The sequence below is a fragment of the Hipposideros armiger genome, unplaced genomic scaffold, assembly GCF_001890085.2.
Source record: "Hipposideros armiger isolate ML-2016 unplaced genomic scaffold, ASM189008v1 scaffold_549, whole genome shotgun sequence".
In the NCBI taxonomy this organism is placed as follows: Eukaryota; Metazoa; Chordata; class Mammalia; order Chiroptera; family Hipposideridae; genus Hipposideros; species Hipposideros armiger.
Genome location: NW_017731899.1, coordinates 336052 through 353369, shown reverse-complemented (window position 1 = coordinate 353369; position 17318 = coordinate 336052). Strand labels below are relative to the sequence as shown.

The 17318-nt window shown below is 48.2% G+C and overlaps 1 protein-coding gene across 1 annotated transcript in view; it reads right to left on the bottom strand.

The window, feature by feature from the left end:
* Window positions 1-17318, bottom strand: part of CPXM2 (carboxypeptidase X, M14 family member 2) — a 116351-nt gene that overhangs the window by 90805 nt on the left and 8228 nt on the right. The window contains exon 2 of the mRNA XM_019669180.1: window positions 9733-9831. Coding sequence (XP_019524725.1) covers window positions 9733-9774 — 42 coding nt within the window. The 5' untranslated portion in view covers window positions 9775-9831. The remainder of the gene's footprint in view (window positions 1-9732; window positions 9832-17318) is intronic.

Sequence of the window (17318 nt, the reverse complement as noted above, 5' to 3'; positions counted from 1 at the left end):
AACCGGAATTCTAGGAAGGCCAAGGATAGAAAGGAGCCCACGGCGCCATGCCAGCCACAGTCCCTGCTTTTCCGGGACTGCCAGCAGATTCCCAAGAGAGTGATCATCAAACGAACGCGAGACTTCTCATTGGCAGCCCATGAATCCAAGGGCCACAGGAAAGGACATCGGAATCTAGAATCCACTGTCAGTCATCAGTCAAGGTAATTCAGGGCATCTTCAGATATACAAGGACTTAGAAAATCTACCCCCTCCCACCCACACCACAGACACTGTGGGAAGAACTGCTGGAATCATGTGCCAGAGACATACAGGCACACACAGAGACACGTACAGGAAGGGCTGAGCATTGCAGTGACACCCTCCCCTAAAAGCCCAGGGACTCTACCAGCCAGAGAACTCCAGAAGCAATGCAAAGTTGGAACAAGAAGTTAGAATTCCTTTGGTTTTAAATTCTCACAGCAACATCCTGCCCCAGTCCAAGGAGCTGTCACCTTCCAACATGGAGGATTTATTTCCATCCTTTAGAAACTCAACTGAGGAATACGCTCATGTAAAATGGAGAAGAAACAAGGGTTTCAAAGTTTAATTTGGTTATTGGCAGGCAATCTGAAAGTAACAAGGCCAGAACCCCCAGAGTGACAGACTATAATATGTTTGCATTATAAGCACGATTATAATGTCAACTGAGGAGCTAATTACTAGGTTTAGAGAGTGCTTGAATTCAATGGGAGACTCAGCCCCAGCCCCTCACCCCTCCTCTGAGACCCCAGCCAGGCTGCACTGCAGAAGCCCAGCCAGGACTCAGGTCTGGGGCCAACCGGTTCCAGCAGCAGCCAGGAAAAGCCCCTCAGGACAGCTCCTGCCCCTCCTACAAAAACAAACAAATCCCTTTATCATCAAATCACCTTTCTGTTGTCCCTGAGAAGAGCTAATCCTAAGAAGCGTGTGGGTGAGGAGGACATGAAAAAAAGGTGTGAAAAGAACACTTTAGGAAGATATTAGATTGGAGATGAGCCATAATCTGGATGAAAAGTGACAGGCGTGCAAGATGACTCTCTTTTGCTCTTAAAAGCAGCGTGGCTCTCTAAGGACACCCTGTGCTGAGCGGGCGTCATTCCCCAGGACTGGGCTCCATTCCCAAGGAGATGGGTGAAGACAGACGGGATGCTCTGCCTGGTTCCGCACCTCCTTCCGACACCCGAGTGCACATACAATTAATTAAATATGACACGTGCTGACATCCTCAGCATTGCAGCCACTTTACAAAGTGGTATTAGCACTCTGGCCCTCCTCCTCCTCTTCAGCAGCATAAATCACCATATGAACACACCAGCTCTTAGTAACTCAGTGTCCACTGCATTTAATATCCTGGAGGTCTTTATGACCCAGAGTTACAGGGTGAAGTCAGAATATAGTGTTATCAGTTAGAATTCTATATCTGGACCTTTGATCCTAACACCCCACCCCCAATGCCCCAAATCTGTCTGGAGGAAGCTGTTATGATAGTCAAGTCATAAAAAATTATTTTAAAACAGTAGTGATTTGGGGAGCAACAGAGCCAGTGTGTAAGCAGCTACCCTGAGCCAGACCCTCGGAAGACATTTTGTCCTTTAATCTTCATGATGACCATGAGAGATGGGCATCATTATTTCCATCTTACACAAACAAACTAAGCCTCAAGGAGGCTTAAACAGAGTTAAATGGCTACTAGGTGTCCAACTTCAAATTTGAAAATCAAGTGTGACATAAAACCCCAGGCACAATCTTTACGCTACCTCTGTTGGACTTGAAAACTCAAGAGTGTAATACAAATTCAAGTTGCATGGTGGTGTTTGGGGTCCCACCAAAGAAAGGAAGTGGAGCTAGGACAGGCGTCACCAGTTGGCAGAGAAGAGCTCAGAGCCATGGCTGTCTGGCCTGCTGTGATCTCTGCTGGAAGCAGAGCAAGGAATTCTTCAAGACCTCAAGAGGAGCACTGCCAAGGACAATCCCGCAGCCATTCTGAACTTTAGCTTTCCTTGTCGCCTATAAATCGAATGAATAGCTCTGACTCAAGACATTCTTTCCTTCACCTTCCTGAACTTGACATTCCCATTGATCAATGAGTGTGGAGGCAGCTTCCTGGTGTGCTGGAGAATGTGTTTGCAGTGGCTCTTTGCCTGTTTTAGAAGTCACTGGCTCCCCACAGGGGCACCTCCCTCAGGGTCTTGGGAAAGGAGCTAATCTCAGCCTTATCTAATCGCCCTTGGACAGCTCTGTAACACCCCCATCACAGAAGACCATTCAGACGTCACCTCTGGATTCCTCCAGGCAGCAGTTCTCACCCTACCCAACATCAGAATCTCCAGGGGAGCCTTAAAAAACCAATACCCGCCTCCCCAGAGGCTCTGATCTACAGGAATGCAGAGGGGCCCATGCCCTGGTCTAAAGCTCCCAGGAGAAATCTTCTGAGACCCTCACAACCTGGCTGGCGGCTCTCACCTGTAAGCTGGCATGAGCTCAGAGATATTCTTGCCCAAGTCCCAGCAGATCAGACAGAGGAAACGCTCAGGGAACTGGGCATCAGTGGACGCTGGCTGAAGCCTTTCACACCTGGAGTCGGCTGAGGTCTCAGGGGCTCTGACCACTGATCGGTGCCTGCCTCATTTGAAAGCCTCCCAAGACTCCCTCCTCCCACACCCATCCCTCTCATCCTTCCCGCTCCAGCCCCCCAGAAAGGGCAAACCACACTGTTAATGTCACAGGGCAGCAACTACGAGTTTTCATCATTGAATTCCCAAAGCCCAACCAACGTTTCCCAATAAATTAACTTGTATCACAACCCAATATAACTGATAATCACTATATCTACATCATCATAGAAAATCAATAGTTTGTTCTTTATGTATTGCTTATAAAGCCAAAAAAAAAAAAAGAATCACTGGTTCAGAATAGCACTTCTCAAACCTCAATCACTACCTTATGATCTTCATGAATTTTTCCACGTCCATGTGACACCTGAACTACATAACTTAGTAAAAAGCACTCGAATGAACAACTGTTATGAAGCTTATTCAACGGGACCTTAATAAAGTAATAGCTGACCCTTACTGTGCATTTACTATGTGTCAGCCACTGTAGTGTGTGCCTTGTTCAAGATATCTTATTTAATACTTATCCCAATTCTATGAATATGTCCAATTATTATCTCTATTTTATATTTGAGAAAATTGAGGCACAAAGAGGCTAAATTACATGAGCAAGGTCACACAGCTAGTAAGCGATGGACTGAGCTTTGAACTCAACTCAGTTTGGCTCCAGGGTTCTTAACTACACTATACATTAATGTATAAGCAGAGGTCCCTTGTCCTTCATATAGAAAGAGTGCTTATAAATCAACACATTCCCTTGTAGAAAACGGGTGCAAGACTATATGTAAAAGCTGGTAAAAGTGCAAGTTGGTAGAAACTTTGTAGAGAACAGTGAACACCCTTTGTGCACTTCCTCCTCTAGGAAACATGAACTTAAGGAGCAGGTGGGGGACGCGGCAACAAGGATGCAGCACAGACCTGCTCACCACCAGGGAAGACCTGGGAACAACGCAAATGTTAAAAAAATGGGATGGTAGTTATGACTCCACCACAAAGTGGAAAGCAATTTTACAGTTTTGTGAAAGAACAGTTGATGACATAGGAAAATAACAACAGCATGTTAAGTGAGAATAGAAGGTTATAAAACAGGACTGGCTCAATTTGCAAAAAGTGTGTGTGTGTGATCTACAAGCATACCTGTAAAATTGTTCTTGTACACACACACACACACACACACACACACACACACACACGGAGAAAAAAAATTGGAGAAACAGATTCCAAAATGTTGACTGTGGTTATCCAAGGCGGATAAGACTGTGGATTCGCTTTATTTTCTTCTTTGTATTTTTCTCTATCTTTCAAATTTTCTACAAGGTGCATTCATTACTTTTATAGTCAAAATATTTATAAGCCAGGAAGCAAATCTATTTTAGGGCAACTTCCACTTCCAGTGGGTTAAATTTCTATTTTTTTTAAGTTTTAGGGTATGATATGGTGAACTGGGTTTTCTGTGAAATGCGTCCCAGAACCAGCAACGTAGAATAAAGAGGGTCTCACCACAGCAGCGTTGAAAGGTGGAAAGAACAGAGTGTCAGGAGAACAAAACCCCAAGAGCAAAAGGGGCACAGGTGCTGGCCTTGTCATGAGGACTGGAGCTGCTGCACTATAAGTCACCCTCGGCAAATGCAACAGTGTGACTTCGGTCACCCAGAATTATCCTTGGGGACAACTGGGTGACAGAAATGGTGGTAGCCTTTAGTGACACCTATGGGTACTACCAAGCATCTCAGAACTCTGTCCCCTGAAGGGTCTAGGAGGTATTTCTAGGCCAGCAAGTCCACTGTGGCGGTGCCTTCAGCCCAAGGCTGCTGAGGCCTTGTGGCCCAGGCTGGCCACACTGTCACGTGGTTTTCATAAACACTCAGCTTACAGCTTATTGTGGGCAATGGCGCACCCGGGACCCCGTAATCCAAGCCAGTGAAGACCCTGCCACAAAACTTTTGGTGGAACAAAACAAACCTCTCCAGATTGTAAAGGAAAGCTAGAAAAGCCTTATAAGGCACACACTTCATTTTAGAGACGGAAAAAACCTTTGGGGCATGTTTGAGATGGAGTCAAAAGTGGAGAAAACAGCAAGGGGGGCGGAAGCCCTTGGTTTTCCTGTGTCCACGTTTCTCAGGTTTCCTGAAAGGGTTTGTCCAAGAGGCTGTGACCCTGCCCCAATCTGCCCCTTGTGCCTCCACTCATTTCCAAAGAAGCCTGAAATACAGATGTGGCCATTTATCATAGCATCTGTCAGGGCAACCAAGAGCATGTCAGCCACTCCTCCCCCAGAATCGAGAGTCTGGGATTTGCACCACGGCCCTCAACAGCTGTGCCAGATGTCTGCGAGAAGAGCAGAGCTGAGCCCGAGAACCATCTAGCCATGCAACAATGGGGAGATACTCACAACAAGGGCTTGGATGAAAACCAAACCATGTGAGATCCAATGAAAACCCTCAAGTTTCACACACACACACACACACATAGAGCAATCCCCAAGCATGGTACCTGGTTGAGCCCTCAGCCCTCAAATCTCACCCAGCCCAGGCACGAGGGGGAAGAACCAAGGGCATTCCTAGTCACCAGCATGTATGGCTTTCAGAAAATCATCCTACTTCCACGATGGCTGGTATTCGTGCTTCCTTCCTACAGATCAAAGAGCGCTCCCTGTGGAGGGCTAGACCTGAGGTCTAGTCATGGAGAATCCACTTGAACATACAGAGGACACCTGTTTTGTGCCCCAGAACACTAGCTCTGGCACAGCGCAGGTGCTCAATAAACAAGTTTACCATTGTGTCAAGTGCTGCTGCCAACACTGGGGACATCCTGACGGGTCAGACGGGGGCCCTGCTCTTCAGCATCCATCGCCTCCCAGAACAGAAGAGCCAGGTGTAAGCATCATTATGATGGGAGAGAGGGAGGGATGCAGACCATAAGTAAGGAAAGCGGGAGACAGGTGGTCAGGGCAGGCTTCCTGGAGGCAGCATGTGCAGAACCATGAAGTTCTAAGGCAGGGCTTGGCAAGCCACAGATCGTGTAAGGGCCAAATCCAGCCCACCACCTGCATTTGTATGGTCCACAGTTTAAAAATGTTTTCTGTATTTTTTAATAGTTACAATTTAAATGGTTATTTAAGTACCTACATAATAATATCCTCAATTTTGCTTCTTGGCCAGTAAAGCATATACTTATTATCTGATCCTTTAAAAATGTCTGCCAACTCCTGTAACTGAGGCACAGAAAAATTCCAAGATAGCAAATAAAAATCATAGCCAGTGCTTGCTGAGGGCTTACTGTGTGTGCTACAAATCATTTAAGCTTCACAATAACTCTGTAAAGGAATATTATCCCCACTTTACAGAGAAGGAAACTGAGTCATAGAGTAGTTAGTAATTTGCCCAGAGTCTCACAGGGTACAGCCTGACCCAAAGCTGTTCTCTCGATGAGCAACTTTGATGCCTGTCCAGGTCCCTACAGAGGAAACACATAAGCCATGTTTTCAGCACAGGACATGTGTGAGAAACAAGCCCCCATCTGGCTGGAAAGAAAGGGAGGCAGAGGCAGAAATGAGTCAAATCATGGTGGGCTCTGAATGCCAAATAGGGAGTTATTGTGCTACCAAGGACACGGGCATATGGTAATTCCATGGTAAGACCTTATAGTAGCAAACTATTGGGAACCACCTAAATTTCCATCATGAGGGGGTTAAATAAATTCTAGGACATCTCTTTAATAGAATGCTATGCAACCTTTTAAAAAATGAGGATCTTCTTTGTCTTCGCTGTATTAGTCAGCTACTGCTATGTAACAAGCAACCACAAACCACAAAGGTGGCACACAATCGGCATGCATTTCTTAGGTGTCTGCAGATCAGCTGGGCTCACCTGGTGGCTCCAGGCTGCAGGGGCTGTTTTGGCTCCACTCATCTCTCAGCATCCTTGGACCAGTGGCCTAGGTGCACACATTTTTCTCATGGACATGGCAGAGGTACAAGAAGCGAGTGGAAACAAGCAAAGCCTCTTAGGACCTCTAATATTCTATTAGCCACAATAAGGCACATGGACCAGTCCAAAGTCAAGGGACTTTCACATTTTGTGAAGGGAACTGACGTTACATGGCAAAGGATATGAACATAGAGAGAGATGAAGACCTAGACCAATAGTCCAACCACCTGCATATACTATTACAGAACAATATCCAAGATGTATTTTGGATACTTGCCACAGCTGACACTGCTCCTTAGTCTGGACATAGCCTCTTCCTCAAAGCAAAAGTTCTCCAGGGGTGAAGTCCTCATCTGACACAAGCTCTCTGATGTCATCTACTCACATAGCTCAATGTGGTTAATAACTGCACCACCCACCACCTTGAAAACAAAGTAAGTAACATTGGCTCCATCTGCCACTTTGCACAGGTGTAGTTGACAACTGTTCCATCTGCTACCTTGGACACGATGTAGGTGACATCTGTTCCACCCTAACCCTTTAATTCTACCACATCTCCAGCAAGGCCCCCTAGTTCAACCGAGGAGGTGCTGAGAGGAGGATGAACACAGGCTCTAGAGAGTACTCAGCTGTACATCTGAGGCCCCGTGCTGCCCAGCACCACCCACAGGCACCCCCGCCTGACCCAGGCCTGTGTTCCTAACTGCTGTGCCACCTGCCTCCGTGAACACCTCCATGGCCACCATCATCTCTCTTCCTTCCATATTTGCATATCAGGGACCTCCACAGCTTCTCTTCCAACCAGGGTTGTCCTCAATTCCTCAATTCTGGTTTAACAGAAAAGCAATGTACAGAAGTTTCACAGGCCAAAGAGCATTCAAGGAATCAGACAGACAATGGTTGTTTTTGAGGCCAGTGATCCCAACCCGTTTAGGAAGAGCTCTTAGGTCAAGGTCAGTGAAACAATTTTAAGTAGGCCAGTGTGGGAGAGGGGGTGTGTACCTGTGGCAGACCAGGAGGCAAGTTCAGACATAAGTGTATACGTGTGCACATGTGTGTGTGCGTGCACAGGTGCATGCATATGTATAGTGAAATGGGCATTGAAAAATCTTTCTGAAAATACCTCCCAAAATTTCAATAACTCCTGATTCTGGTAATAAGGAACTAAGGTAACACTTCTGCTGAAGCCACTAAAAAAAAACCTAGACAAAATATATATTTTTTTTAAAGATTTTTATTGGTGAATTGGGGGGATGGGAACAGTGCTGGGGAATTGGGGGAAGGGGGACAGACAAGTTGCTGTTGTTTTGTTCTTCAGTCTAGTTGTGGAGGATGTTGCTTCACTGGCCCAAGTTGGCACCATCATTGCGCTCTTCCCGGGTAAGGCAGATCAGTCGCCGGTTTCTGGACGGCCGCTCACTGCGGCTGCTGGCCGCTCACGCTGGCTGCTGGCTACACACGGTAGCCCATGGTAACCCACTGCCACAGGGACTGCAGCCCACGCCGTCGCCGGCGACTCACAGCAGCCCAGCTCCAGGTTGAGCTGTTGTTCAGCATCTTAGCTGTAGAGGGCAGTGTCACTGGCCCTCATATGTGGGATCCGAACCGGGGCCCTCTGGCATCCCAAGCGAGTTCTTAACCATCGCACCACTCGGCCGGCCCGACAAAATATTTTTTTAAATGTGTTTTAAAGTACTTAAGGATTAAGAAGACAGTGAAGAACTTCCAGGCCCAGATCTGATGGCAGCAAGAGCCCAGAGAGGGGGGCCAGCACTGGACGCTGCGTTAGCCCCGTGGCATTTGTCAGCCTGAGGGAACAGTTGGTTTATTATCAGCCTGCTGGGAGTAGGGGACAAAAAGTCATGCGAGGCCCACCCAAGGGAGGGAGTCATATGACCACCCATTTAGAAACACAGAGATGCAGAAACACAGCCCCAGCATCTCGGGTGTCCTCAGCACGCCCTTCTGATGTGCTAGGTCCTCTCGATGGCCATGGCAGAGTACACACCTGCCCACATGAAGATGAAATGCCATTCTCTTTTGTTAAGTGATTGCAGAGGTTCGTTTTTGCTTGAACTCCTGTTTGTATTTTACAATTCACTATTAGTCATAGCTAGGATCTCTTTGACGGCGAGTCCTTAGTTAGAAACACAGCCCCAAATCATTCCCTTGTGCCTAAGGGAACACGCGACTCCCTTGGTGACAATCAACTCTGTTACACGGTATATGGGCTCGCATGGCCACTGAAACAGGTCCTGCCTCTGTAAATGCACATTTGAGAAATGCCATTTTTATTTTAAGCAGCTGTACTGCTGAGCAGAAAGTCTAGAATCAGAAAATATTGGGTACAGATCCCTGTTTTGCCACTTACAAGCTGCATATCCATAGGCAAATGACTCATATCACCAAATCTCATTTTCCTTATCTGTAAAATATGAATAATGTGCTAATAATAATAATAATATCCACAATACTCACAGGGGCGTTGGAAGATGTCAAAATGTGAGGCCCATTGTCTCGCAACTACTGAGAGCTCAAGTGCTTAATAAATGGTTACTATTACTAATATTAGCGGAAGTGTGATCCTAGATACTATAGTTTAGAGTAACAGAGATAAATGCTAATAATGGTAATTAGTCAATAATAATAATAACTATCACTAATGGATCAGAGTTTGCCTATGAGTCTAGGACTAATGGCTTCAGTCATCCTAAGGTAAGTAATTAAAGGACCAATATTTTTACATGGCAGTAAGAGGCCAAGACTAGGATCATTAAGCTTTGTAAGTGTTTGAAAACTTACTCTCTGACCCCGGGGGCCCCTGGGTCTGGTTGGGAGATAAGAATTGCACAGCCGAGGCTGGGGGCAGCTATGAGGCCCCCTAGAAAGGAGGAAGGGGGAGGGGCAGGGAAGGTAACCAGGAGCTCCGGAAAATTCAGAAACGGTGGGACAATCTGGCTGAGTTACCGTGCACTGCAGAAGAGAGAGCAGCTATGAAGGTTTTCACCCCCACACGGATGGCTCAGAAGAGGCAGCAGGCCCCGGGCAGCCCCACGCCGGGCAGCCACACACAGGACTCTGTGGTGGCAGCTGCTCCAGGGGCCAACGCTCTCGCTGGACCAGTGATGGTACTGGGGTTGGGCGGCGGCTCTCCGCAGGGCCTCACTCACCCTCTCTGACATCACCATGGGCCATGGGGACGCTGTGATCATCGCTGGCAGCCTTCTCAAAGCTCTTGGCTCTCACGCCTTTTCTGTTGCTATTTTTACCTAAAAAGAAAGAGAGAGAGACATGCCTTTACTCCGACATACGACACAGTTATCCCAGGGTGGTGAGAACTCAACCACCTTCTGCAGACCAGCCGTCTCCACCTCTGCCTCCCCTGTCGCCAGTGAGGTACCCTGGATTCTGAGGTGCTCCTGCTTAACAGAGAGGATGCGTACTCTTATGAACACTCAGGGAAATAAACCCTCCTAATAAAACAATGCACACGTGCAGATCTTTACTGTTCTAAGAGTGCAAAACGCCCTGTGGTTGTACCTTTGGCCCTCACTGGGCCCTGAGAGTGACACCACATCTAACTGATAAAAAGAGCTAGAACTCCAGACTTCAGACCCCAGAGCTAGCATTCCCCACCATGCGGGGCTTCTCCAACTAACATTCTGCAAGGCCCTGGGGGTGCTGGTGATGAGACTCCTTATCAGGGCCAGGACACCTGCCTTCTCAGGCCCCGGGGGCCCTCTACCTTCCTCCCACTTCGTGCTCCCTCTCTCTCTGCTCCAGAAACACCAGCCTCCTTTCAGCCTTCAGTCCATGGTTCCTCCCCACGAGAACTTGCCGTGCGCTGGTTCTCCCTCCTGCAGCGCCCTTCCATTCATCTCCGTCTAATGAACCCTTGCTGATCCTGCACACCATAGCTCTGTATCCCCTCCTGGAGCTGGATTTCCTGAACTCCCCACCTAAATCAGTGCCTCCTTTGATGGGCTCTACGGGCCCCTGTCTTAGGTCGAGTTGCCTCTAAGCAGAGCCTGACGCAGGGGTTTGGGTACATGGGATGTATTGAGGGAGGGCTCTAAGGAGAAAGTGGGGGGAAGGAGCAGGAAAGCAAGGCCACTTTCTCAGCAAGAGTCCGACAGTCGGATCCCATGGGGAGGTCTGGAGCAGGAGCTGCACAGGGTGCCCCCCAGCCCGCAACCCCCACTTGGAGACAAGGGGCTCCCTTTGCTAGTGCTGGTTAGCCTCTGGCTACAGACTGACCAGCTGGAGCGTGGGAGCTACAGCCTTACAAGGGCAATGCTCCAGAGAAGGGAGCAGCGATGAGAAATCACAGCAAGGCCCCCGCAGCCGAGGGATGGGCGTGCCTGTGGCTCAGGCACCAGCAGCGCCACCACAGCTCCGCACACCTGTGCTGTGCAACCTGTGCTGTCTGTTCGTGGGGGCAGGAACTATGTCTGCTTTTTCTCACTGTTCGATTTCTAGAATATGGTATAGAAGATGTGGTGATGAATCAATGAATGAATGAATGAACTAGTGAGTCACTCAATGACAGACAAAAACAAGACGAGGGGCAGGTCTTTGGAGAAAGATACTTGGTGTGGCCTTGATAGAGCAAGCTGCAATACCAAAAGCATCGAGTAGATTGTGCCAACTAATGAAGTCATTGGATTGTTCTACAGTCACCAAAAGGGAAAAAAAAAAAGATACTTATCAAGAAAAGTTTAAATCTTCAAAAAAAATACGAAATGCACATTGGGCCAGCCAAGGGCAGTCCTCTCTCTGTCACAGTCTTGGGTGGTGCCACTGGGGGTGTCCTTCGTTTTTCATATAAGCTGGAAGCTCACAAAACTAAGTATCCCGCTCGGGTCGAGGAAGTCAATAAACCAAAACAGCCAGAAAGGCCAGAGGAGGGAGGCTGCTGACCTGGGTGCATCTGACATCAACCTGATGTCCCCTGGGCATTTGTGCCATTTCTGTGGGGAGGAACGCCATGGCCTGTGACCTCCAAAGGTGGCCTCTTCTGAAAGAGCCTGACTGGGGGGTCTGTAAAACCCTTGATTGGCAAAATGAGTGCCATAATTTCTGCGAATGTGGAGTCTGATTTGGGAGAAAGATAAGATTTTAAGGGGAAAAGAAAGTTTTACAAAGTATGTGAGGAAAAAGCCAAAGTTCTGGGAAAGAAAGGTTCCATCACAACCCTCCCGGAAGCTGGCCACTTGGCCACTCGTTGCGAGCCTTCTCTCTCCCAGGGAGACCTCTCTGTAGCCTCCATCAATGGCACAGGAGTGAGAGTCAAAGAGCCTGACCCCACAACACGCTCAGCCTCACCTCCCACACGCCGGATCCGCGCTCATGACAAACACATCCCTGCTCAGTTCTGGGAATCCAATAAGGACCCAGATGTGGGGCACATGTGCACTACCCCTGAGGTTGATTCCCCAGGGGGACCAACATGTGGGGGACAGAAGCTCTGAGGGGAATGGTAAGGGGGCAGAGACAACAGGCAGGGCCCAGCCACCTTCTCGCGGGAAGACGCAGCTCCAGGTGACACGCTGGCCTGAGGACCTGGTTCCTGGCACTCATCGCACTGACCACGGCGTGTCCTTGGCGGCCCATGTCACCTCTCGATGCCCTGTTCCTCATCAGTAAAACGAGAAGGCATGGTACCTGACTCGATGGCAGTTGTGGGGAAGAAACGAACAATATATAATACATGTCAAGTGCTTAGGGCAATGCCTGATTGCAGTAACCACTGGAAAAAGGACAGCTTTCATCTTTTCATGATTGATGTTACTATCGCGCTCCGGCATATCACAAAGCACCATTCCAGTTGCTGGGAGAATAGCAGCCAACATGTGGAGTGTGGTTCACAATTTACAAGGCATTTTCATGTAGACTGTAACATTTGATCTTGGCAAGGTCCCACTGAGGGTAGGAAGCTTACTATGAACATTATTTTACAGGTGGCGACACTGAGGCTCGGAGGGGGGAACAGACATGCCCAGGGTCACTGACAGCCAGGAGGCGGCAGAGTCTAGGCCCTTCCCAGCCCCCTCCTCTCTTATAGCAAGAAAGGCAACATATGGTCTGTCCAGATAAAAGGAGAGAGTAAAGTGGAACTAGCGTACAGAGGAGGAGCCAGAATCAAATCAACATCTCCATCTGGGCTGCGTGACAAAACTAAATTCCTTAAAAGTAGCAAAACTGAATTGCCAATGCGGGCCCCATGTTCTATTCTGGTCTGTGGTGATAAATAGAGTGCTTCTTGGTTGATAGGAAACTATTTTTTCCCCTCTTTATACAAGGAGCTTACAGTAGCAAACCCCAGAAACTGAAAAATTCTTTGCTGCATATTTGCCTTTTCCCCAGGAAATTCCAGCTCAACAGCATTTGCACTCCGTCTTGGGAAGGGCTGAGCCCGGGAGTCCTCAGCCCCTCGCCTGCCTCTTGTTAAGAAACCCACATGAGGGGGGAGGCCTCCCCAACAGGCACAGCGGGTTCTCAGGAGCACCCCAGAAATGCACCCTGGTGGCATAGGGACAAACAATAATGACAGCTTTCTAAAACATTGCAAGCCATGCACATCTGCAGACAACCTCACACATGATAGCCAGGAGGACTCTGCAGGTGAGCGTGAAGATCCTAAACTACGGGTGGCTATATACTCATCCTCCGGGGGCTGTTAGCACAAGGGCCATCATGTGGGGAGGCAACAGCCGGGGCCTTTATCTAGCTCTCAGACAGTCACGCTCCCTGTGGAAACAGGTTTCCCAGGGATCAGGTGAATCCTGCAAGGCAGGCAGGGCGGCTGAATGAGGAGCTTGCTTCCCCTACTTGGTGACCTGGACGGTCTGGGGTGGAGATGGAGGCACCAGTGCGATTTTCTAAGTACGTTCCACTAGCTGTAGACCACAATCAACCAACCCATCCATCAATCAAAAGCCCTCCTCTCCTCGTCTCAGCTGTGTCTTCCCGGTCAGCTTCTGCCCTCCTCTGGGGCAGCTTTTGTGCAGTAGGCTTGGTTTCCATCAGGGTCCCTGAGGCCTGAGGGACAGCCACACCCAGCTACCTTCCTGACTGGTAACCAAATAAGAAGCTCTTTAAAGAAAGAGCTACCACGTAACAGCAGCAAGTGGGGATGTGCCAGGCACCGTGCAGGGCACCATTGGTACTTGCCTGTCGCAGTTTGGGTTCAGCCTGGAAACAGCCTGAGACAAGACCTCGGTGTAGAAGTGTATCTATGAGGTGATTTCACGAAGCACAAGTGAAGAAGTGATAGGAGAGAGACGCAGAGGAGGACATGCCAGCTGCCCAGGCTGCGATGCTGAGCAGGACCCTCTGGGCCTCAACTTGGCTGGGGACTCTGGGGAACTGGATAGAAAGTGCCTCTGAACTGTCCCTCCACAGGCTGGGAGTCTGCACGTTGATCCGTCTAACCTCACACCACCTCGGGAAGTGTGGTTTATTAATGTTCCCATGTGACAGTGAAGAGTCCTAGGCTTGGAGAAGTCACACGTGCCCGTAGGTGGCAGAGCCAGATTTTTATTCCAGCTCTCTTTGAATACTGAACAAACTTTGGCAAACACCTTCACATCTTGAGGATCCCATAAAAATCCGTGACATTAAAGTCTTAAATCCACATTCGAAGAGGTGTCTTCTGCCACTCTAACCATCCTGTGGGGCCCGGATGAGTAGCTGACAGGATGCCAGCCAGTTATGGATGTTAGCCCTTCCCGCGGCCATCCAACGACATCCCAAATCACGAGCTTCACGATCCCAGAGGGGCATCTATGGTGGCAGGGACCCGAGAAGGCCACAGAGGGCAGAGCCATTGCTGGAGACACCAAGCCTGATAGCCCAGGCTCCCTGGCCACTCGGGGACAGCCAGCAGACTGCACCTCAAAAATCCAGGCTCCAGGGCACAGGCTGCCATTGTCTGGGCACTGGAGGCATCCTCCACCATGAGTTCTGGCAGCCGTGGTTGCTTGGGGCACACGGGAAACACGGTGGTTATTTCTAAGAACCATAGCATCCAAGCCAGCTTCCCAAACATGGAGCGTCTCCCCTTTATGATCCATGCACCAACCCCGGTTTCTGGAACCATGGGCACAGGCAGGGGTGACCTGCCAGCATGAACAGTTGACTTTGGAAAGCATTTTGGAAAGAGAGGTGTATCATAGAAAGCTGCTTGCTATGTACATGAAATGACCTTTTTTATAAAACGTCCTTTCCCTCAGAATTTTGTTGGGAGCTTATCTGGACAAAACACTTTGGATTGAACTCTTCAAGTGAGCATAAAATGTCATGATATAAAGATTTCCTGTTACTTGGTTAGGTGTGATGAAAGCATTAGATCACTTTTAAAATACATACTAAAATATTTGCAAACACATTCTCCTAACCCTCACCCTCCAGCTGTGCCCAAGAGAAGACGTTTCCATCCGAAGGCCCAACACAGAAAGACACCCTGAGAGAGATGAGCAAGGCTTACAAGTCTTCTTTCCAGCAACCGGCTTCCAGCGTACACACAGAAAGGGCTTTGTTTATAATCCCATATGCTCAAATAACAACTCTTTAGCTATTGCCCCCTCTTCCCCCATCTCTTCCCCCGTGGCTGGGGCACAACACAGTACAAAATGCAAACTTGCAGATTCTGGGCACAGACATACAAACAAACGTGGCTCGCTGCCCACTCTGCAAATTCCATGGCTGGGAGCTATGGACCAGGACTATGGATGCAATGTGGGCGTGAGCACATTCAAACAGTGGCGTGTTCTCCCTGTTCCTTGAAGAAAGCGACAAGCAAACGAGTAGGAACCCAAAAGGTAAAGTCTACATAACGTAGCTTACTTCTAACCCAAGGCACAAGGTGGGGGGGTGGGGGGGGGAGGTTGTAAAAAAATTCTTCAAATCACCTATTTAGTGTCTTGCTTATTAACTTGTTTATTTCTTACTGCCACTTGGGACAGAAAAGGTAAGTGAGTTATATAACTATGGTTTAGTTCTCTGTTCCATTTTATTCTCTAAAAAGAGTATGGCCGCAAACCAAGGTCATCAACTTGGAGATGACATGCAAAATAAGTGCAACCCAAACCCACTGGCATGCCCCAAATGTGGTCCCTTATCTACTGTTCATCCTGGGGTAATGAAAACTGGGGACGTGATGCTCACTCTCTGCAGTCCAACTGCAGGCATCTAGAAACTACGGGAGTCAGCTAGAAACAGCTGACCACACGGAATTGGAGAGAAGCAGGCAGTCAGGTCCCTACATCCTTGGCTAGAACAACTTTCTAGTCACCAGTACAGTCCATCCAATGAATGGGCCATCATGGGAGGTGGGGCGAGTCCACCAGCAGAAGGTGTGAGCAGGACCAGCACCCCCTGCACCCGACTCTTGCAAGGAACAAGATTGACTGGCACATTGACCGCTTCGTTTCCTTCAAGTTCTAAAAGTCAGGAATTAGCTGATATTCACAGTGAGGATCTCAGAAATTGTGTGATACTGAGTTCACTCCATCTCAGAAAAGGATTGCACAGTTCTGGATCCTGATGGTGGTTCCATGAATCTGTACATGTAATAAAATTGCAAAGAACTGTACACACACACACACACACACACACACACACACACACGCACGCGTGCATGTAAAAACTGGTGAAATATAAGGTATATAATCCAGTTAATAGTATTGCAGCCACGTCAATTTCCTGGTTTTAATATTGTATTATATATAGCAGTGATTCTCAATCCACTGGGGACATTTGGCAATGTCTAGAGACATTGTCATAACTAGGGGGTGGGTGCAACTGGCATCTAATAGGTCAAGGCCAAGCATGCTGCTAAACATCCTACAATCCACAACACACACACACACACACACAATCGACCCAAAATGTCAACACTGCCAAGGTTGAGAAATCTTGCACTACAGTCCTCGAAGACATTGTCACTGGGAGAAGCAGGATGAAGGGTACACAAGACCTCACTATACTATTTTTGCAATTTCCTGTGAGTTTATAATTATTCAAAATAAAAACTTAAGCATTTCTTTAAAGACCCCACTCTATTCAGTAAATCAGGGCTCTACTTTTCTGGGAATCAGTCACTCCTGGAAAAACACAATGCTCTCAATCAACCACAGGATTCAGCTGTCCAAGCCATCCCCAGGACATCAGCACATGATGTCCACCGCACATTTCTGTGGTTGTATGAGAGAGCGGCCAAGCGTCAAAGCCAAAACTCACACGGCGATCAAATCCCCATGCCCCGGGCTCCTTGAGTCAACCTTCCTATGAGATGAAGACTGGAAACCCCGCTGGAGGTTTCCACACGCAGAACATTTGCACAACACAAGGGCTGTCTGGAAAATATTTTGTCATCTGCAGAGACAAAGCACATGATAAACTTTTCAATTATGAAAGCTTCCCCATTCTTATTCATCTCTGATTCTAACCCCTCACTCCCGCCTCAGGGCCCGGTACATAGCATGCACCATCCACCTGGAGAAGCCGAGTCCTCAAGTTTATACTAAACATCCCAGCCGAGGCCCACTGTTTCTTCTTCCTCTATAAATCAATGTCTTCCTGAGATATGATACCTGTTTATGAAATAGTCCAGTGCAGAGATGAAGGCTTCTATTACATCAGGAGCGGTACATATATCAAGCCACCACTTAAAGTGGGGGAAAAAATAGTTTCTCTTAACACAGTTTAACTGTGCAAAACTATCATTGACTCCCCCAATCAAGGTCATTCTTAA